Below are 21,500 nucleotides of genomic sequence, written 5' to 3'. Positions count from 1 at the left end.
AATTCAAGAATTTACAATTAAGTAAAATAAATGGGAATTTAAATTGTCAAGAATGATAGCCCCCCTCCAGTTCACAGTCTGCATCCCAGAAGTATATTCTTGTGTTGCCAAAATGCTCAATGAATGTGCTCCTGTGCCAAAATTATGGGTATGGCTCAGACTGCGTTGTTTTACAGGCCTGGTGCAGTGTGGTAGAGCAGGTTTGAGGGGTGATCACTGCTCTTAAGTAAATCATACAATACAAATCGGAGAAGTGCTGTTGCCTTCACACAGTAATATTGTTCTGGTGTTTCTTTCATTCAGATGGACGAGATCAAGGCTAAAGACAGGATCATATTTTCATTGGAGAAAGAACTGGAGACACAGACAGGCTATGTGCAGAAGCTGCAGCTGCAAAAGGAAGCTCTGGATGAACAGCTCTTTTTGGTGAAGGAGGCAGAGTGTAACATGAGCAGTCCCAAGAGAGAGATCCCAGGAAGGGCTGGAGATGGTTCGGAGCACTGCAGCAGCCCTGTATGCAGGTTTTACCAGTCCCTACAAAACAGTAGCGTGGATGTGTGTTTCTTTCTGACATACCTTCTCAGGCTGTAGAAAAACATTCCCAGTCATTCACTACAGACAAGTTAATGTCCATAGAGTCTTCAGAGAGCATGCTAGTTGGACAAAACTTTGTACTGCTGGTTTTCATCAGTTGTTCTAGTCACAAATATAACACATCCTAAATAATCAGTGCCCCTTTGAAAGAGTCATCGATGAACCTAACTACCTAGATAACACGCATCCTCAAACCAGATAGAATTACAAGGATGAGCAGGGAGGGGCAAGGAAAGTGCTATGTGTGGAGAATGCGTGAGACCCTTAGGAGATCCTCCTCTGTGTCTGTTTCCCACTGACAGCCCTTGGGTGTCATTCACAAAGCACACAAGTCACCCATTGTGTGACTAAACCAAAGATGTTTACACAGCAATGCATATTTAAAAGCATATTTACGTATATACAAATGAGAAATAAGGAAGTAAATGTAATTGATACAGAAAGGGTTGCCCTGGCTTTTTCACCTGAGGTAGTGGCTCAGCAAACAGGAGCAATCTATAGGAAAAGGCAACAAAAATTAGAATCTTTTAGGTTTTTTATCTCTGTCATAAAAATTTGTCATCTGTTTGGTTATTTTCTCTTAATTTTTTTTAATGGCTTAAAATTTTCAATTAAAGCATCCCCAAATATATATACTCCTAAGTATATATATTTGCCAACATAGTCAGTATGTGAAAGTCCCTAAAGATAATTTGTTGATGATGACAGCTTAGGTTGACTGGTTTTTTAAGCATGTATTTTGAAGAGAATCAGTAACTGTGTGACATTGCTGCCCATGCACAGGACTTGCGCAGAAACCAGAAGAGGATAGCAGAGCTGAATGCCACCATACGGAAGCTGGAAGACCGGAACACGTTGCTTGTTGATGAACGAAACGAGCTGGTGAGTGAGCTTTTGCACTGGCACACAGGAGGTTGAGAGCCATGGGGAAAGGCAAAGAGGGGGAGGATACAAGGATAAAGCTGGTGATGAACATACCTTGTCCATCCCTCAGGCCCATCACTCAGGAGACTGAGAAGGACTTTTTATCTTAGAATAAAACAGTAATTTAACAATAAAACGTACTTGAAATTACATGAGTACAAAGTCACAGCAGAGATCGAGGCAGCAAGGTTTGTAGGATTCTGTGCGAACCCTCCTTTTGAGCACACAGTATGTGCTTGGTGACTTATCTTGTGCATGGTGAGACTTACCTTGTAAATGAAATAATGTCTGTTAGGTCTGTAGTCCAGTATTTGACCAGGTTGAAAATAGTGAAGTACTGAGTCTAGGAAGAATTGACAACTTTGAAGTGATCCCTTTATCTGATTGTCTACTTTGTGGTGATACCTGTGTGTTGAATCAGGACCCTGGCTATTTAACTTGTTTATATTCCTACTTCTCTGCTTAAGGATGAGGGTGATAAATTGAACTCTTGATGGGTTTTTTTGTTCCTGAGCTAGAAATCTTAATGCACTCCTTTCATATCAGTTTAGCCAGCTTCAATGTTCTTTATGTCATAATTGCAAAATAGATGTCAAGATTGTGAATTACAAGTATATTCATGTGTCTCTCATGACAATTATTAATTGCCATTATCAATCCAGTTGAAGCGTGTCCGAGAAGCTGAGAAACAATGTAAACCTCTTCTTGAAAAGAACAAGTGCCTCACGAAGAGAAATGATGAACTTATGCAGTCTTTGCAGCGCATGGAAGATAAACTCAAAGCAGTCACTAAAGAAAATATAGAAATGGTTGGTACTGAAGAGCAAAATGAGTATTACTGGAGGTTCTATGTGTTGGTGGCCACATCTGCATAGTGCATGTTGCATATGAATAGAGAATATGCATTGTATATAATGTGTAAATACTATTGCTAAGATACAGCCGTGTTTTGGTCTGTATTATTATAGAGTTACGTACCATAACATTGTGTATTATGCATACATGGGCAATATATTTACATGAATGCATAATCACAGTCTTTAATTATATTTTCAAAGTTAGAATATTGAGTGTCAATCATTTCAAAAAAACGAAAGAGGAGAATGTTATATCATTGAGGCATGTTCTACTGTGCTATTTTTTATCTGGAACTCAAAAAGGAAGCTGTTAAGAATGAAGTTTTGAGCCAGAACGATGTTCTTGCATCATGTACACATTCCTTTTAGAGCTGATGATGACAAAGTAAACTTCTGGTATGGCACAAAGCACATAGAATTTTTCCATAAAACATATGCGTGGTAGGTGGATATGGGAAAGGGAGAATGGTGGTGTTTAAATTTGGTTAGGGCCATATGAAATGGGGTCAAAACGGTTATGTCTGCATATCCTTCAGATGGGATTGCCTTGATTGGCAGTCTGCTTCCAGGCCCTATGTTCCTACACATGCACTGATGTGGCTTTGGCATTAATGAAAAAGGAGGTTGATGTTCTGGATTACCGGATGTAAGGTGGCAGACTGAGACGACTTCCCTTGCTAAAGGTGTTCATGGACCTTGCCCTGACCTGTAGTAGCCACTGTCCTGAGCAGGCTAAGTGCCCTGCAACGGGAGCAGCTTTCCTGCTGATTAGGCAGAGGTGATCAGATTCATTTTCCTGTCCCACAGAAAAGAGACTTTACTGTTACACAGTTAATCCACTTAAGGACTCTGCAATTTACCCGTGCCTAGAAGACAGATAAACTTATTGCAGGTGTCATGGGTCAGAATTATTCTTCCACAGCTGTGGGAGTGCAGATCACAGTCCCTTGAAGTCTCCCACAGCAAAGAGAAAGGACTCGGGAATCTGCGTGCATTAGGCATCAGTGGGCAGTACCACTGGTGCAAATCTGTGGACACAGTGTACATGTGCACAATTAGCTCCCTGACATCTGCTCTTCACACTATGGATGCCCAAATCACAAAAGCTGTCAGTGCCTAGAGCAATTCTCACAGCTTTTAGCCATCTCCTTTCCCACATATGCTCAGGAGCAGGGAGGATATTGACTGTGGTTAAAATAGATCTGTTATCACAGTTTTTGCCTTTCCCCCTGGTGTGACTGGATGGATGTCTTTAACATGAGTAAAGCAGGTCCATTGCCTCACTGTGTATGGTCCTACATTGAATATCAGTAAGGACATGAGGTCGTGAGAGTAGATACTGTCTGCCTACCCACTGGACAGGTTCAACTCTATTTGCCACAGGTGGGGGCACCTTGATGCGTGGCCAAGGAAGAGCTATGGTATGTGACCTGTAAGGGCTGTAGAGGCTGTATTGCCACATGGTAACTAAATAGATAAAGCTTTGTTGTTCTGGTTGAAGAACTCAGCTGTGCTGTGCTATTTTATTGTTAAGAAGCGCTGATGGACATGAATAAAAAAATGGTGTAGCTGAAGCATATTTAAAGGTCTGTGTAGCTTAAATGAAAGGTGATGTTTAGTTTTTAACTGAAAGGTGGTCTTTTAATTGCTGGATCTTATTTTATCTCTTTTATCTTTTCTTCTTACCACAGAGAGAAAAAATAACATCACATCCTCCTCTAAAGAAATTAAGATCTCTCAATGACCTGGATCAGGCTAATGAGGAACAAGAAACTGAATTTTTAAAGCTTCAGGTCATAGAACAGCAGAACATAATTGATGAATTAACAAGGGTATGTCCAGACCACAAGGAAATTAGGAATGATTGCTGTGTACAGTTTACCACTGACAGTATTTCTTCTTATCACTAGAGGTCTAAGCATTAATACCCTACCTGCTTTTAACATCTGCAGATGTTTAGCTGTAGGTGTACATGTGTGCAGTTTCCTGAATTTGTAGTGGAGCATCAGCCTCTACAACTCAAACCATAACACTGTGAATTGAGCTCCAGAAAGGAATGCAGACTAAGAGCTGTGGAGCTTGGAAAGGTACCTGCATGTTCACAAGGCAGGGCTGTGCCGAGGTGTTTTACCATTATAACTAAGTAATGCTTAAAAAATTCCCTTAACAAGAGGCCGGTCCACAGTGCCATATCATGTGCTGGAAAAGCATGTACAGCTAGACAGTGGGTTTTCAGTTCTTAAATTGTCAACATTTAATGCTACCAATTCCTTTGTCAGTGAGCTTTGCATTATGATACTGAGGAGAAGGAGAAGGATTCCAAAACAGGCTGTTGTCTTTTCTGAGATATCATTGCTAGGAATGGTGAGATCGACACTCCCATCATTTAAGGACTTTGAGACAGGGGCAGCATCTCCTCATCAGGGAAGGCAGACAACCCCTTATACAGTGCCCAAACCCATGCACCAGGCCTCCCAGTGATTTTAGAGGGCAATCCATCAGCTCCTGTTGTTTGACAGCTGCTCAAGGCAAATGGACAAAGGCTTTTTTCAGGTGATTTTCAGGTGACACACATACAGATTTGGATATGAATCCTGCCTTCTACCTGGAATCAGATTCCTGTTTGTACATATGGAGAGAGTCACTGGAACTTCTTTTATTTATTTCCTCCATATATTTGGCCATCTGTCAGCTTTAAAAAAGAGAAGAGAGAGTAACTTTTTAATCTTGTTTTCTAGGACAGGGAGAAACTAATTCGTCGGAGAAAGCATAAAAGGAGCTCAAAACCAATCAAGGTAAGATGAAAAATTGTTTCTTATTTACAGTGTTCAAGTAGGCTGTGTAGGGAAACACAGTTTAGCAATCTGATTAAACAGAGCTTTGTGGATTATAACAATCTGCTTTAGTGATCAGGTTTATAAATTCCTTAGTTACTTTGGGAGAGCTTTTTAAATCCACTTTGAAATTCTGTTAAGGGTGTGCAGCTGTTTTATTTTCAGCAAAATGGGGCTCCAGTCCCATCCGTCATCCTTCCCATGCCTGCCCCCCACCCAGTAGTAATAACTGTCCTTCTATTTGGTTTCTATAAGTATTGGTCTCAGGGTCTGTTATGCTGAGAGGTATTAACATTATCAGAGACCTTCCCATTTTTTTCTGCGATCTGTTTTTCACAGCACATATGGGCTAAAGCCAAATCCTTGTGCATCTCTATTCTTCAGGTGGAAATTTCTGCCTGAGATACTGTGCCATTCTCTCCTGCTCAGTTCCACATGCCTTTGACTAACCTTTGTATCACCCTGAATTGGGTTAAGTCCAAAGCTGGTATAATTTACAACAGTTTTAGAGCTGAGTAGTCAGGAGTGGTTTGCATAGCTCCTTTATCAGCTAGATGTGAAGCATGACTTTGCAGCATTCATGTCCCACCTCCAAAAAGTGGAAATATGGGTTACTTGGTTGCACTCAGTCCTCCAAGGACATCCCTTAGTGTGTCAGCCATGTTCTGTGAAAGTCACACAGCACCGTCTACACACTGAGAATTTCAGACCAGTAAATCCTAGCTGTGCCATCACATTGTTTCTGTGTGTGTTGTGAAGTGGTGTACAGCAGACACAGCAAGGACTGAATAGTATTTTCATCAGTAAATTTTATTTCTAAACCAGAGGTTATAACATTGGAGAATATGGCAATTGTTTTCACTTGAAAACACAATGAGCAAAAATTATAATATACGCAAAAGCTAACTGACATCTTTGGTACATGTTTTTTGTGTGATTCAAACTCCAGGTTTAGAAGGTTTTACCCTGTCAGCAAAGTGAAAAATGTTGCTAAGAAGAAGAGCATCTTAATTGCTCATTGATCAGTTTGTCTTCAGAATTATCCATAAGCCAAGTATTTAAATGCTCAAATTGGTACCCTGAAACCAAGCCTGCAGGGTCAAGCATCTGTGTCTTCACAGGACACATCTCACAGTTTTTATGTGATTTAATTCAGGTACGAAATTGGGAATAGGGAGGTGTCAGGCGTACAGCCAAAGCGTGGAGCACGAGCAATTGTTTATAATGGGTGCCAGTTACTGTAGTCCTGGAAAGATGCAATGAAAGTTCCTTCATGTTAGTTTTGTATTAGCATAGCTTTCATTCATATGATCCAACAGCAATATCAGCAAGAGAAGCACCTGGACATGAAAAGTATCAGCAGTGTCTGTGAAAGAAGAAGGAGGGCCACCTATTCTACATGAGTTTCTAGCTCTTTATGGTGTAACCTTTGCACACTACACTACACTACACTTTTCATGTTTATAGATGTCTTCTGAAGAGCTTCTTGTTAACAAACAATTCTCCTGCCTTCCTCCAAGGGTAGAGACTTTTCCTCTGGCATGTTGCTGCTCACATTAGGTTTTCCAATTAGACTGAGACAGACCCTCAGAAAAATTACTCAGCAAACTTACTCTCCACCAGCACAAGACCTGATCTTCAATGCGTTTAATTTCAGTTTGTGTGAAGATGGTAATTGCAGGGGTAGCTCACTGTTCACTTTTCACACCTCATCATTTAAGTAACTAGCAACTACCCCCTCCACTGCTCTCTAGAACACATGCTACGAGTTTACATGAAGGTTCAGAAATCATGCTTTTCCTTCTATAGAGACATGTGGTGGATACAGTTTTTGGGTATGATGATGATTCTATGGACTCTGAAACATCCTCTGTGGCCTCATATAGAACAGACAGGACACCAGCAACCCCAGATGATGATCTGGATGAGGTAAGATCTGACTCTTTTCACAGACAAGTTACAGGTTTTCAAGAGATGACTTTGAAAACAAGTGGTCAGGCTCTCAAGAACACTTAGATTTTTATAGTGCATACTGAGTGATAAATACTTTTTAAGTTTGACTTTAATTTTGGTTACCCATATACTAAAATGCTGAGAGTTTCTTCCACAATATAGTCCGTAAAGCTTATAGATATGACTACCCTGCAATTTGAGGTGTTTTTTTTTCCTCTCCTCTTTCAAGGAAACCTGTCACATTTCTTGTAGCTTAAAGACAAATCAACAAGTCGTAGTGAAGGGGATGACATCATACTGGTGACCTGTCCCTAGTGGGGTTTTGCAGGGCTCCATCTTAAGCCTTGTGCTCTCCAATTTCATCATAAGTTACTTGGACAGGGGACTGGAAGGGATACTGAGCAAGTTCTGAGATGATACAAAATAGAGAGGAGCTGTTGACTCCATCAAAGGCAGGGAGGCCCTGTAGAGAGACCTTGATGAATCAAGAGGGCTGGGCCATCACCAACCAGATGAAGTTCAGCAAGGGGAAGTGCCAGATTCTGCATCTGGGATGGGGCAACCCTGGATCTGGAGATGGACTGGGGAATGAGATGCTGGAAAGCAGTGCCTGGAAAGGGAGCCAGGGGTTGACAGAAAGTTGAATATGAGTCAGCAGTGCCCTGGCAGCCAGGGGGGCCACCCATGTCCTGGGGGGCATCAGGCCCAGCACTGCCAGCCAGTCAAGGGAGGGGATTGTCCTGTTGTCCTGCTCTGCTCTACTCTGCGGTGGTCTCACCTTGAATATTGTGTGCAGTTTTGGGTGCCACAATATAAGAAAAATATCAAATTGCTAGAGAGTGTTCAAAGGAGAGCAACAAAGATGGTGAAGGGCTTTGAGGGGAAGCTGTATGAGGAGCAACTGAGGTCACTTGGTCTATTCAGCCTGGAGAAAAGAATAAGGGGAGACCTCATTGTAGTCTACAACTTCCTCATGAGGGGAAGAGGAGGGACAGACACTGATGTCTTCTCTGTAATGACCAGTGGCAGGGCCCGAGGGAATGGCCTGAAGTTGTGTCAGAGGAGGTTTAGGTTGGATATTAGAAAAAGGTTCTTCACCCAAAGCATGGCTGGGCATTGGAATGGTCTCCCCAGGGAAGTGGTCACAGCACCAAGCTTGACAGAGTTCAAGAAGCGTTTAGACAACTCTCTCAAGTGACTCTTGGGGATGGTGCTTTGCAGGGCCAGGAGTTGGACTCAGTGATCCTTGTAGGTCACTTCCAACTCAGCTGATACTGTGATATAAATGCTGTATAATGTCCTCATTTTTTTTTTTTATTTCAGATCCCAGCAAGCTCACTGTGATCCAAAACACTATTCAAATCAAGACCTGTAAAGCATCTACTGTGCTTAACAAATCACTTTTGCATTCTTTGCTTTGACAGTGCTTTGCTCTCCATGGCTTAGACATGTCCCTTCTTATTCTTCAGGGTTTAGCAGCAGAAGAGTCAGAGCTGCGGTTTCGACAGCTGACAAAGGAGTACCAGGCCCTGCAGAGAGCGTATGCACTGCTGCAGGAACAGACAGGAGGGGTCATAGATGCTGAAAGAGAAGCCAGGGTCAGTATTTGTTTGAGAGTAACAGTATTTCATTGCTGTCAGAACGAGAAACCCCTCAAAGGGACATGCAATGGAATGGTGCTACATACAGCATCCATAACACTGAGAAATGTCTGTTCACTCATTTACTGAGTACATTTTGAAAGAGAGTGATCATTAAGAATGGACACAATCACTCAGTTTACAGGAAGCTGTCCTCCACCTGAACCTGAAAACTCTGCAGTCAGGCAGGCATGCCAAAGCAGACAACTCTGCAGCCTGACACAGAATCACAAGGGTTTTCTCATCACTTGTCTAGGTGTGATGGGGGTTGGGTTTTAAAGGCAAATGAAGGCCTGTGGGTTTTTACAAAGGCACACATTGCATCACCTTTAGGAACATCTGAATGTTTCTAATAGATAAATGAAAATTACATTTAAATTTTAATATGATGCAGGCTACAGTAAACCTTCCAAGCCTAAAAATGTTGTCCCTCTAATAAAATTATAGAGTCATTCAGGCAGTCTCCAGCCCAAATTCTTGCTCAAAGCGGTTAGCTGTGACATCGTATCAGTTTGTTTAGTATTTAGTTGAGTCAGCTCTTAAAGAACCCCCTGGCAGTTAAATTTGCCTCTTCCCACTACCTGTTGTCACTCTGACCTGCTAAGCACTTTTTTTTGTAATTTAGGGATTGCCCTTATGAGGGTCTTAGAGCAGAGCACCCCAAGTACCTGAGCTTGTGTTTTGCTGCTCCGATGCAATCCATGGTGGAACAGGCTTGGGTGGGGAGTTGGGGCTGATCCACTGCTCTGTTCTGTGTCATCTGTGTGCCAGTCTAAGGGGTGGCACAAAACATCACCAAGTCAGAATCTTTCTAATGGTTGCTCACTCAGTGGAACTGACAGCATTGAACCTAGGCTCTGCTGGTTTTGGTTTCCTTTTAATACCAGTCCCATTGCTGGCTTTGTTACTCTTTAATGTGGTACTTGACTTCAACAGGCTCAGGAGCAACTTCAAGCTGAAGTCCAGAGGTATAAAGCGAAAATAGAAGATCTGGAGAAAACTTTGGCTCAGAAAGGGCAGGTAAGTAATTCTTACGTGGTTTTTTCCCCCTATTTTGTACCTTACCCGCTCTGCTTACAAAATACCAAGCATAATTTCAGTATAAACTTCCATGAGATGTAATGTCGCCAGTCAGTAAACAGGGAGATCTGGCAAGTTCAGAAGCCTTGCTACACCTTGGTAAACTTAAAATGGTGTTGTTCTGTAAAAGACAGCTTGCTCCTGAATATTGTGGCTCCAATTTTCAATAAACGTGCACAGCCTTATGGAATTTGATTATTCTGTAATACTAGTGCTTCATCCAACAGGACTCCCACTGGGTGGAAGACAAGCAGCTTTTTATTAAGAGGAACCAAGAGCTTTTAGACAAGGTACGTTCCAAAGGTTTGCATGTTCACTCTCAAGGGTCATCTGCATCCTGTGAGACATCTTAAGGGTTTAGATTTTGCACAGCCTATGCTACCTCAAGTACTGCTCACCAAATACTTCATGGTTCTTGTAACAGTCACACAGGTACTGATTTTACGTATTTCTGTTAGATAGAGAAAACGGAAGCAGAAAACAACCGTCTGCAACAGGAGCTGCAGGATGCGCGAGACCAGAACGAGCTGCTGGAGTTCCGCAACCTTGAGCTGGAGGTGATGGATGTGCTTCTTACAGTAGAGCTGGTAGAAAATTAAATGACTGCACTTGCACTGGACACCAGCTTTAACCAAGGATTTACACAAGTGTTGTAGCAATAAAACAGAGTAACAAATCATGCCCAGCCTTTTTTTTAATTGTGAGCTGAAGTATGTCAGCTCTAATATCCTGGAAATAGTAAGCACCATACCCAGCTGGTTGACTTTAGCCTGAGCCAGGTGTCTAGTGTGCACAGGTAAACTTAGCTGATTAACATGAGTGTGCCTCTTAGCTGCCACACCTGTGGGCATGATTTTTCTGATACTTGGAGATGCCTGTCTGCCCATGTGCGGGTGCTGCTCCTTTTGTGAGCACTGGACACATTCCCTGTTGAGCAGCTCTTCCGTGACCTGTAGCGGGTGCAAACAGTCTCTCAGGTGACACTGGACATTGATGCAGAAGCTTCAGAAGCCTCTGCAGGACCTCAAGCTCCCTCTTCCCAGACTGCCTCTAGTTACAGACTCTTTCTTCTTTGGAGTGCCAGCCAACCAAAACTTCACCTGTTCTCTTCCCCAATATAAGATGGTTTATGTTTTATTTGTTGTCCAAGGGCAAATACATTTGCCACACAGAGCCTTTCCTGGTTCTCATAGCCTAATGCTGTGTCAGACTTGCCCCATATTCATAGAACTGTCCTACAGTTTTACCTGACAGCTGTGTTTCCATATGGCAGGGAGCTGAACTGATCAAGTGAATTACATGTTCATAAACCAAAAATGTGTGTGAAAGTGAAGACTAATCTTCACTTCCGTGCTTGCCTGAAGACCTGAAAGGAATGAGAAGTGGCATCTTCAATTTTTTTCTTGTCTTTGGTCCTTCTAAACTGGACAAATACTTGTAAATTTTAAGCAATAAAGGTCTATAAATAGCTAAGTTGATCCGTTTTTTTGAACATGTGGTTTTCCACAGATGTTAGAATGTACAGCATACCAGGATGAGGAAAATGTGTAATCTGAGTCTCCCAATATCTGAAGTCAAACACTTGTTTCTAAAGGGAGTATTTACAACCATGTAGAGTTGTTCAGCACTTTATGAAGTAAATCACTTGAATCTTAGCTAAGTGACAGCCTTTCCACAGCTAGTTTGCAAATTGACATAATTTATCAAATAATCTCCTGTTAAACAGTTATCTTGGATTTAGGATCCTGCCCCACTTGGCTCACTTTTTCAGACTAGGTCTACATGATTCTTTCCTTGGCTTGTAGAATGAAGAGCTTGGCTTTGCAAGCCAAGCATGATATGAACAGCAGCTATGGCATTCTCTATGTGCATCTCCTTCATTCTAATAGATTCTCTAGCATCTTTTCAATTAATTTGCAGGAAAGAGAGAGACGGTCCCCACCATTTAATCTCCAGATTCACCCATTCTCAGATGGTGTGAGTGCTCTACAGATCTACTGCATGAAGGAAGGGGTTAAGGTAGGTCAATTGTATAAAGCAGTGTTTCTCATAAGGAGAAGTGGGAGGAGTGGTGGGTGCTGCCCATATAATCCATTACAAATAATTCCACTAGACTTTAGGTATTTAAACTCGGTCTAATGCAAGAGTGTGGTGACAGACACAGTTCAATTAGACTCAAAATTCTCTCCATAATGATAAAATCTCGTTCAAAGGCAACTGAAATCAATGTGTGATGCATTTCCATAGGATAAAACAAAATGGCTGACTTCCATGTTGTTCGTAGGATAGATGGATATTGCAGCCATGATAAAAGGTGGATGCCATGCCTTTACCTTACTCTCTCTTTGCAGGATGTCAGCATCCCAGACCTTATAAAGCAGTTAGACATCCTAGGTGATAATGGGGTAAGTTGAAATTGGAGATATTTTGTCTTTACAAGCTGCATTTTTTACAGTGCAGTAAGTGTTATGTATAGTTATGACTGTTCTCAAAGATACTTGTTAAATTATGCATCTGTTCCGTACAGTTTAGCAGACTGGGAAGAATGTCCAAAGACCACCAGTATTTGGGACTGGGCCCAACTGCACCCTATTCACTCAGGAAAACACATGAAGGAGTTTGGCAGTCTGAGTAAACCCCTCTTCATCAGGACTAGGATTCTTTCTTACTATTTCATAAATAGGCAAGAATTATCAAATTCCCTGGGGCTTTCTAAGAGGGCATAGCTGCCCATGTAAAAGAGATGCTGTATCTCTGGCCAACATTAGATATGTCTTAAAAAGTTTATAAGAAATAAAAACAAAGGATCATTATTGCCTATTCATGTGCTGATGTAGATCAGCACTATTTTTACAAAAGCTTTAATAGAAATCCAGCTTTGTAAAACTAGCATGAAGACAAACAAATGGGTCTAATTTTAGTTTACATTTCTCTTAAGGTGTAATGGAATGAATGATACAATTGATCCATATCATGTAGAAAGGCGAAATTAGTGGTCTTCTTAATATGTGAACAGACTCTGAATAGTTCAATGGAAACTGAATACTCATTACTACAGGTATCCTTTGAAAACTGTGGACCTGGTTTGTAGGCTGGATTTTCTTTGTTCATGAAGGAAACTGCTGCCAATTTTCCTCTTTCTTGTCTTTCTCTTTACAGAATTTAAGGAATGAAGAACAAGTGGCCATAATTCAGGCTTCCACAGTATTGTCCCTGGCAGAAAAGGTAAATCGCGTGCTTGCTATTCTCACATGCTACCTAAAGCCTCATCTAACACATTTTCTGCCCTGTTGTTGTCATCAATATCATTAAACTTTCTACTGTTGGGAGTATTCCCCAAATAAAATAAACTGTGCCAGCACAGTCCCAAACACCTTGCTGAAGCAGCAGAAATAACAAACTGAGCTGGCCCAAGCTGTGCAGTAGAAAAAACTACAAATACAAAAATAATATGAAACAAAACTTGCAATTGAAAACCGAATGAGAAATCATCAGAAATTTAAGATGTAATTAGATAAAGTTTGGGATTTACAGTCCTGAGCTTTCTAAAGCTTCCAAAAGCATCTGTATGCCAAAATTTCACTGAAAGTATGTGTCTACATTTCTTGTTTCAAAAATTAGGAAGAAAGTGGGGGGTGGTTAAAATTGCTTTCTAAGGCTCAACTGCAGCACACCGATTTCAACTTGACAGCTTCCAAGGACTCTGCACAGCAATGCCTCCACTTCAAACAGAACTGCCATACAGCCAACTAAGCTATTTTTGAGATGCTATAGCCCCACTGTGGGCCTTTATCCATGGGATGGAATGGGTTCCCTGTCCATGCAAGGGTGTGTGCTCTTCCATCTTCTGGTGACCCAGCAGTGGTAATCCTCTTGCTTGCTTCCCTGCCAAGTGCTACCTGCAGACATCATGACCTCTGTCACAAACAGCCTTAACATGAGCCCAGCAGCAATAGGCTGCTAAAAACAGACTAGCAAGATGCTGTACACATCCCATTTGCCACTGCTTGTGTGCTAGAAAACACAGCAGGTTACCGGTCTCATTGTCTTCTCTCCAGTGGATCCAGCAGATTGAGGGAGCTGAAGCTGCTCTGCATCAGAAGATGATGGAACTGGAAAGCGATATGGTAAGAAAACTTCCCTTATTACATGTTTTAGGGACACTGATTGTGTCACACTTGATGTGCTAAAAAGTAACTAGTAAAGTGTATTGACAAATGAACTATGCAGCTTTTGTCTGATTATTGGTGAATCCATAAAATTGTTGCTGGTCCAGTTCACATGCAGAATAACAGTAACAGAAATAGTAAAAGTTTAAAAAATTCCTTTCTCTTTCTACGAGGATGAATGTTAATTAACAAGTACAGAGGGTTCAAAGGTTTCTCGGTAATTTTCAGAGATGCATGCATTGTTTGTCTCAGAAGATTCACAGCCTAAACATCAGCTGTTGTATTGCATTTTATTCAGGACCAGCATATGAGAAATTGTTGAACTGAATCATAACACTGTTGGCTTTCATTACACACTAAGTTAGTACCTTACCCTGTTCTCACTCTAGTTAATGGCAGTAGCCTACAAGATGAACAAACATAACTACAAGAATTAGCTGTAGTGGCTTGTGTTTTGTTCCTGTGAAATGTCTGTACTTAAGTCTGTTCAGCTTAAGGTGGACTGATAAGATAAAGCACAGCAGCTGCCCCCAAGGAATGTGAATGTGAATGTATAGTTAGTTTCTGTTTGGTTCAGTCCATTTTTACACCTCTTCAAAAATAAGAGAAGGCACAAAAAGAGTAATTTCTGATGCCAGAGGAAGTATCATTAGAAAAATCGCACAGTACACCCTAAATTTCACTACTGAAGTGCCAAGCAGTACCACTGAAGCCAACAGAGAGGACGGAATTAGTTCCATGTACATCAGACGTATTCACCTACAAGAGCAATCTACAGCTATTTGACAGCTATTTGACCTTCCTTCCTTCTTTTTCTAGCTGAGTCAGGTGTTAATAACTCTGCTGAGTATCAGTCGAAAACCAGTCTCCTCATCCTGCTGAATTACATATCTGTAAATGATTTGATAAAACTTCCTAAAGTATTTGGAGTAACTAATTTGTTTTTCTGTCCAAATACTCCTTCATTGTAGGAGCAATTTTGCAAAATAAAAGGTTATTTGGAAGAAGAACTGGACTACAGAAAGCAAGCTCTTGACCAAGCGTACATGGTATGTACAAAGGAAATTCTGCAGCACGTACTGGCCCACTCTGCAATAGCACACCGACTTTTCTTGAATCAGGAGGAGAGATTTTTCTTTTTTGCTAGTATTGGGTTTTTAAAAATTTGTTCTTTCCTCCTTCTTCTGGTGTACTAGCATGCAATTTGCACAGCTTCAACACAATAACTCACCTTTTCATGTCATAAAAAGGCACATCTCCTGAAGTCTGAAACTTTTCTCAGTTTTAGGCAGATACTGCTCATTAATATCGGCTTGTCCAGCTGGAGATTTTTAGCACAACAGGTGGAAATTTTAGAATTGGTGAAATAATTTACACTTCAGATAGGAACATTCCATCCAACCCTTACTCCATAAAAAAGAGTAGAAGTGAAGGATTTCAGTGAAGGTTAATATTAAAATACTTTAAAAATAAAAGTTCCTATCCTTTTTTCGGAACATAGAACAATTTTCTGAGCTCAGTTTTTCACATTTTTGCACACTTGAGCGCAGGGACTGCCTCTCATGCAGGGGTCTGAATTTGCCACCAATCCCCCAGTTTCCAATGTGGTTTAAACCATGTTTCATCTCTAATTGACTTTTGGTATTGCATCAACCAGAGGATCCAGGAGCTTGAAGCCACCTTGTACAATGCTTTGCAGCAAGAAACAGTGATAAAGTTTGGGGAACTACTCACTGAAAAACAGCAGGAAGAGCTGAGAACAGCAGTAGAAAAGCTAAGACGCCAGATGCTGAGGAAAAGCAGAGAATATGATTGCCAGATTCTTCAGGAGAGGATGGAGCTGCTCCAGCAGGCTCATCAGGTAAGAAGAAGAAACCACACACATGTGGTATATACTCAGCCTTTCTGAATAAGAACACAATCTGAGCTCAAATCTAGGCAAGCTGCAGGCCATGAGGGAGCCTGGCATCCAGCTTTTTGAATTGTCTCATACTTTGTCTTTTCTGTGCATGTAAGCACACACGATACTAGTTTGTGCAAGATTGTTTTGGCATATTTTGAGTTCTAAAATTCTGGCCTAAAATTTTCATCCAGAATTCTGTCTGCATAGTTCTAGCTTTGTAATAAAAATGGTCATCCCTAGTTACTGGACTGGGCACAAGAGATCAATCATTGATACTAATTTCCAGCATTTAAGGATCCAGTTACATATATGCAGGATTATATTTTGAGCAGTTGCACACATGGTAAAGCTGTGGTTTGGCGGGATGAGTGGACGGAGTCACAGCATGACACAAGATTGCCCCTGCCACAGAAATGGATTTGTTGATTTCTAGGCTTTTGGCCCTTGGAACATTAAGCTACTTGTTCAGCGGGATAGATTTACTGAGAATTTAGTGTATATGCTTTCTTTTCTGATTTCCAGAGGATCCGAGATTTAGAAGATAAAACTGACATCCAAAAGAGACAAATTAAGGATCTGGAGGAAAAGGTTGGTTCTGTTATCCTTTGAAGCACACTGACTAACTTTGTTTTGAAAGTAGTCATCCAGTTCTCTTGAACTATATGACCTTTTTGTTCTGCTCAGTCAGCTGCACCTGTTGGTGGTGGTCCACTGTCCTTTCTTTTCAGTTTGTGTCAATAGATACAGACTTTAATCTTAAAATACTACAGTACATTATTAAACATGTAATGGTGGGTGTTTGATACGGGTGTCTGTGTGTAGGTACCTATAAACATACATGTGTACATATATATAAGTTTAGATTTATGTATTTATATATCCAGTCTATTTCTAGCATGGATTGCAGCCACTGTCTTTTAACACACTTAAAAATACTACGCATGTTATCCAGCTTTATGAGTTGTGAACCCATGGGGTATCATGATGGGACAGTTACACCTGAGGGTTTCAATATGGTGCCAATTGCAATCCATCACCAAAATTATTTGGATCTGTTTTCTAAGCCTGGGAGGTGGTGTGGTACTTACAGAAGTAATGAGGGAAATAACAGTGTTTTCTGAATTAATAAACATTCTAACTGTTTACAGAGTGCAAAAATAATTCTGATGCTTACAATGCCATTGCCTTTCATTTTTACACAGTCTTATTTTTCTCCTGCAGTTTCTATTTCTGTTCTTGTTCTTCTCTCTTGCCTTTATTCTTTGGCCTTGATGTCAATGTGCCTCTTAGAAAGGTAAGACTGTTTTATTTATTTCCTTAAAGCTAGCACTTCTTGCACGGCCCGGAGGATCACATCCTTGTGTGTTCTTGTGGATGTTTGGAGTCAGCGAATGCAGCAGGTTGCTGTCAATTTGTAATAGTTCCCAGCAGGGGGTTGTTGTACTGCTGAGCTGCTGGTGATATTGTGCTATTCATAATTGTAAAAATAAAAGCTAACAAGGAATTTCACAATGTCAGAAAGCCAAGGGAATTGCAGGGGAAATTTAATGTTGAGGTTTACAAAGGGATGCAGACAGAAAACAGTTGAAATAACCGTAAACAAACTCTGAACTAACACTCAGGAAGGAGATCAGGTTTTTAAAACAGGTAGAGCTCTGTGTCCAGCAGCAGGAAAAATACAAAGAAGGACAAGGAAGAATGATCAGCTGCTGAGAGACAGGAAGGGAGAGATAGAGAAATGGAATTATTTTCCTGGCTCAGGAAGTGACACCGCTAAAAGGTGGTATTGGAGGGGTCTAAAAAATTTGTCATAGAATCGATGGACGGATGGACAGAAAGCTTGCTATTGTTCACTATCTAATACAAACAATTACCATGTGATAAGCTTAAAGAAACAAAAATTCATAGTTAAGGATACAGGTTGTAAAGAAGTCTGTCACAGTATGCTTAGCAGCTGAAAGTTCAGAATTCAAAAGGTAATGTGAAGATGGGAAAATAAATCAGAGGACTATAATGGTCCCATTTTTATCTGTGGCTAGCCACTTCCAGAACAAGGATGCTGGGCTAGGACAATTTTTCTTTTGATCCAGGATAACAAAAGTAGAACATAGCATAGAAAACATAATGTTAAAGTCTCAAGAACATGTAATGACAGCATAATTTTCTGATTTGGGGACAGACCTATACCATTAAATTTCTCAGTCTCTCTTGGCTCTGGCTTCAGCTGTGTCAATGAATAATTCCTCTGCTCTCCACTTGACACAAGCTGAGATACAGTTGTGTGAAAGATGTTCTGCGATGCCCTTCCACCATTTGTACCAGCTCATTCTTTGTTTCCAGATACAATTCAAGGTATTGATTATAATTAAGTGGCATGGGTCGTGTTTGGTGGGTTTTTCCTTTTCCTTTTAAGGAAAAGCCCCTACTTTGTGTTTCATTTCAGCTAGATCAAAGCTTTCATTTGCAGTTTTGTGCTGATGCAGAGACAACTCTCAGAATTATCCACATCAACTGGAATCCACTGTGTCCTCGTTTGGCCAGACCTCAAAATGAGTGTTTCCATGGGCTGAGGCAGCAATATACATGGAGGTTGGCTTGAATGGGGAACAACACATAGAGAAGAATTAGGAGAAATGTGGACAGATCAGTGATCACAACTCTTGTGAACAAGAGTCAGTATCATTATGAAGTTGCTGCTGTTTAAAACATACTGCCTTGATCCAGTGGTTATGAAACACATTAAGTTATGACTGCATACTTAATTGTGTTCCTACTGCAGGATTTCTGAGAACTATGGTACAGCATAGTATGGCTCTGAGATGTTTTAGGTGTCTCTGACTGGTGAAAGTTTGACTTCACAGTTTCTTGCTTATTCATAATGGAGAAAAAAAAATCAGAAACTCTTCTGAAGTGACCAAATTATGGATAGGATAATTTTAAGAAGCCAAGATTTTCACAGTACACAGTAGTAGTAAATAACTTTATATGACTGTGTCTTTTGCTGTACTCCAGAATCATGAGTCTAGAACAAGCAGTCAACCTAGAGGGAGATTCCAAATAAAAAAAAATTATTGGATTTAAGGTGCACCTTGAAAAATCACAGGAACTGGTAGTGACACTTGTGAGAACATGCCTGCATGATTTTTTTCCATTTGCCTGTACTGTTGTCCTTTTTCTGTTCCTATCACAACTAAAATAATGTCCTTGTGCAGCATATGAGAAAAACTTTGGCAATAAGAGGTTCAGAGTTTTCTATATATACAGTTTGCACCTACATTTTCCACCAGTGTGGGTATGGCCTTCGTTCTCTAGTGAGTATTTGCCTCTTCTAGTACAGCTGCAGAATTGGTGAGAAGCTTATACGTCCTAGTATTACCAATACCATTCTCCTAATACCATTTGCTGATAACACTTATGTCCTTTTGGCCCAGTTTGAGGGCAGGTATTGGCTGGTTAGAAAAGCTAATGAGATGCTTGAGGTCAGAACACCATATTTTTCCTAAGTTCTAGGAGGTTTGCTATTTTTCACTTGGAGTCATCCTGCCTCCATGGGCTGCTGGGTCCTGTTCAGCTCTCACTCTTCATGGAGCTAGTGCACACCTTGCTGTTGTGTTCATTGAACAAGACTAATAATCAAAACAACATAAACATTTCTGTGCTGTCTTTAAGGCTGACACGACTGTCCCAGCTACACAACTGACTGATGGCATTGCAGGGGAATTTACATGGATCCCTTAGGGACTGTATCAAGAATTCACTTCCCTCCCCAGGCCCTTTCTCTCCCCACCCTCCACCCCCCATTCTGGCCCAGTCTCCTTCAATGGGTTTTCCTCTTGTTTTACACAACATCTAAGGTTTAGCAGGTGTGAATACCTTCGAGATCACTTTGTTGAGCCTGGGAATGCTGCTCTAACTACAATGCCAAGATGAGTTTCACTGATTGAAGTCACTGTTGCTCCATAATGGCTGGTCCCTGGAGCACACAGGGGTCTAGTTCCCCACAGAGAAGATGAGAAGCATCAGCAGGAGCTGAAATGTGGGTTACAGCCCCAAAAAGCCTGCTAGGCAGTTGTGACACTCCTAGGACCACCCAGGAGATGAAGGGCTCTTTTGCCTTTCCCATCCTGCTTTTACATATTTGGCTTTATGAACATCAGGTAGGAATCAACAAGACAGATTACGGTGAGCTGAGTGACAAAGAGCCATGACAGTGGTGGAGATACAGTGATTTAGAGAATTGACATTGAAGGTGGAAAAATCTTACGGGTGAGGTGTGTGTGGGGGATATATAAACTCAATGCTTTTCCAGAGGATCTGCACTGCTGTGAACTCCCTTGAACTGTAAAGAGAGCTGCAGCAGGCCCAGCATCACAGCACGCATGATACCTGTAGAGTGTTTTACCAAGGCCAGTCACTCCACAGGTGCAAAGCATCAAGTCTTGTAGCAGTTCCTCAAAAACAAGGTAATGGTAAGCTCCTCATCCCCTGCCTTCACCCCTGCATTTTCCTGTATGGGATCCTCTCCCGTCAGTAACTGAGGGGAAATCTCCAGACACAATTAATTTGGGAATGATGTTGGCAAGATGGAGAGAGATTTTAGCAAAGTCATATTTTCCAAGGCTGGAATACATGGAATTGGAGAGAGTAACTAACATTGTTTAGTGTTGCCCATTCACGTTAAAAAACACCTGCCTACCCAGGTGATTTAATTCAGCAAAGGTGAGCATGGCATGGGGAGTGTGCCATCAGCATTTCTTCTTACAACTGTTGAGCTGTATATTTTGTCATATGTATAATATACTATATATATATATATATATATATATATATATATATATATATATATATATATAAATATAGCAAAATTGCTTTACTTCCACTGGATGCAAGTGAACTGTCTTAGCCTTATCTAAGGGACTTCATACAGATCCCTGACAAAACAAACAAAAAGCCCAGCTCATCCTAGGGAGCCACTTGATGGTGAAAACTCTGGTTTTGTTCATGCCTTGGTGCAGTTTATCCTTTACCGATCTTTTAACCAGGAGAGAGAAACCCACAGTGTGGTCACAGATGATACTTTCTGGTTTCCTTCTCACCCAGAGTGAACACTTGACTCACTGCTGTACTGAAATAACAAAGGACAAGAATGTGCAAATGAAGGAAGCCATGTGCAGCAGATACAGTATCCAGACCAGAAGATCTCTAATTCCTGTTTATATGGGATTTTCTTACCTGCATTTTCTCTGTGCTTTTGTGATCACATAAGGAAGTGTGGTCTGTGTAGATTTTGCTACCCAGAGAATTTTACTATGTAGGCTTGAATGGTGAGATAACAAAGACAAAATATGCCCTCTTTTCCCCTGGTCTCAAACCTGAGAACCAAAGTTATTTTGTGTAGGTAGGGTAGGCTTTCTGAGAACATCAGCAGTTTCTGTTTGCCTCAGTGCTGCATTAGCCAAAATTCCAGGCTTGCTCTGACACCCCAAGGATATTGCCTGCTGCCATGGCTCTTGTTACGGGTGAGTTGTAGGCAGCTTTGGTTCAAA

At 41.1% G+C, this 21,500-nt stretch overlaps 1 protein-coding gene across 4 annotated transcripts in view; it reads left to right on the top strand.

The window, feature by feature from the left end:
* The window catches only part of JAKMIP2 (janus kinase and microtubule interacting protein 2), a 38,510-nt gene that overhangs the window by 12,507 nt on the left and 4,503 nt on the right, over positions 1–21,500 (top strand). For 2 of the 4 annotated variants that reach the window (XM_038150260.1, XM_038150262.1), the window contains exons 4-21: positions 304–513; positions 1,378–1,476; positions 2,181–2,327; positions 4,067–4,207; positions 5,114–5,170; positions 7,019–7,138; positions 8,632–8,760; positions 9,739–9,822; positions 10,110–10,172; positions 10,341–10,439; positions 11,803–11,901; positions 12,234–12,287; positions 13,042–13,107; positions 13,941–14,009; positions 15,023–15,100; positions 15,709–15,912; positions 16,477–16,542; positions 17,176–17,248. In XM_038150260.1, the coding sequence (XP_038006188.1) occupies positions 304–513; positions 1,378–1,476; positions 2,181–2,327; positions 4,067–4,207; positions 5,114–5,170; positions 7,019–7,138; positions 8,632–8,760; positions 9,739–9,822; positions 10,110–10,172; positions 10,341–10,439; positions 11,803–11,901; positions 12,234–12,287; positions 13,042–13,107; positions 13,941–14,009; positions 15,023–15,100; positions 15,709–15,912; positions 16,477–16,542; positions 17,176–17,226 (1,836 nt within the window). In that variant the 3' untranslated portion in view covers positions 17,227–17,248. Of the gene's footprint in view, positions 1–303; positions 514–1,377; positions 1,477–2,180; positions 2,328–4,066; positions 4,208–5,113; positions 5,171–7,018; positions 7,139–8,631; positions 8,761–9,738; positions 9,823–10,109; positions 10,173–10,340; positions 10,440–11,802; positions 11,902–12,233; positions 12,288–13,041; positions 13,108–13,940; positions 14,010–15,022; positions 15,101–15,708; positions 15,913–16,476; positions 16,543–17,175; positions 20,743–21,500 lie in introns of those variants that run through there. The other 2 variants (XM_038150261.1, XR_005258559.1) reach the window with 2 other exon arrangements.

This window comes from Motacilla alba, chromosome 13 (genome assembly GCF_015832195.1).
Source record: "Motacilla alba alba isolate MOTALB_02 chromosome 13, Motacilla_alba_V1.0_pri, whole genome shotgun sequence".
Classification (NCBI taxonomy): domain Eukaryota; kingdom Metazoa; phylum Chordata; class Aves; order Passeriformes; family Motacillidae; genus Motacilla; species Motacilla alba.
The sequence above is the reverse complement of the archived record's forward strand: the minus strand, read 5'-3'. Positions and strand labels throughout refer to the sequence as shown.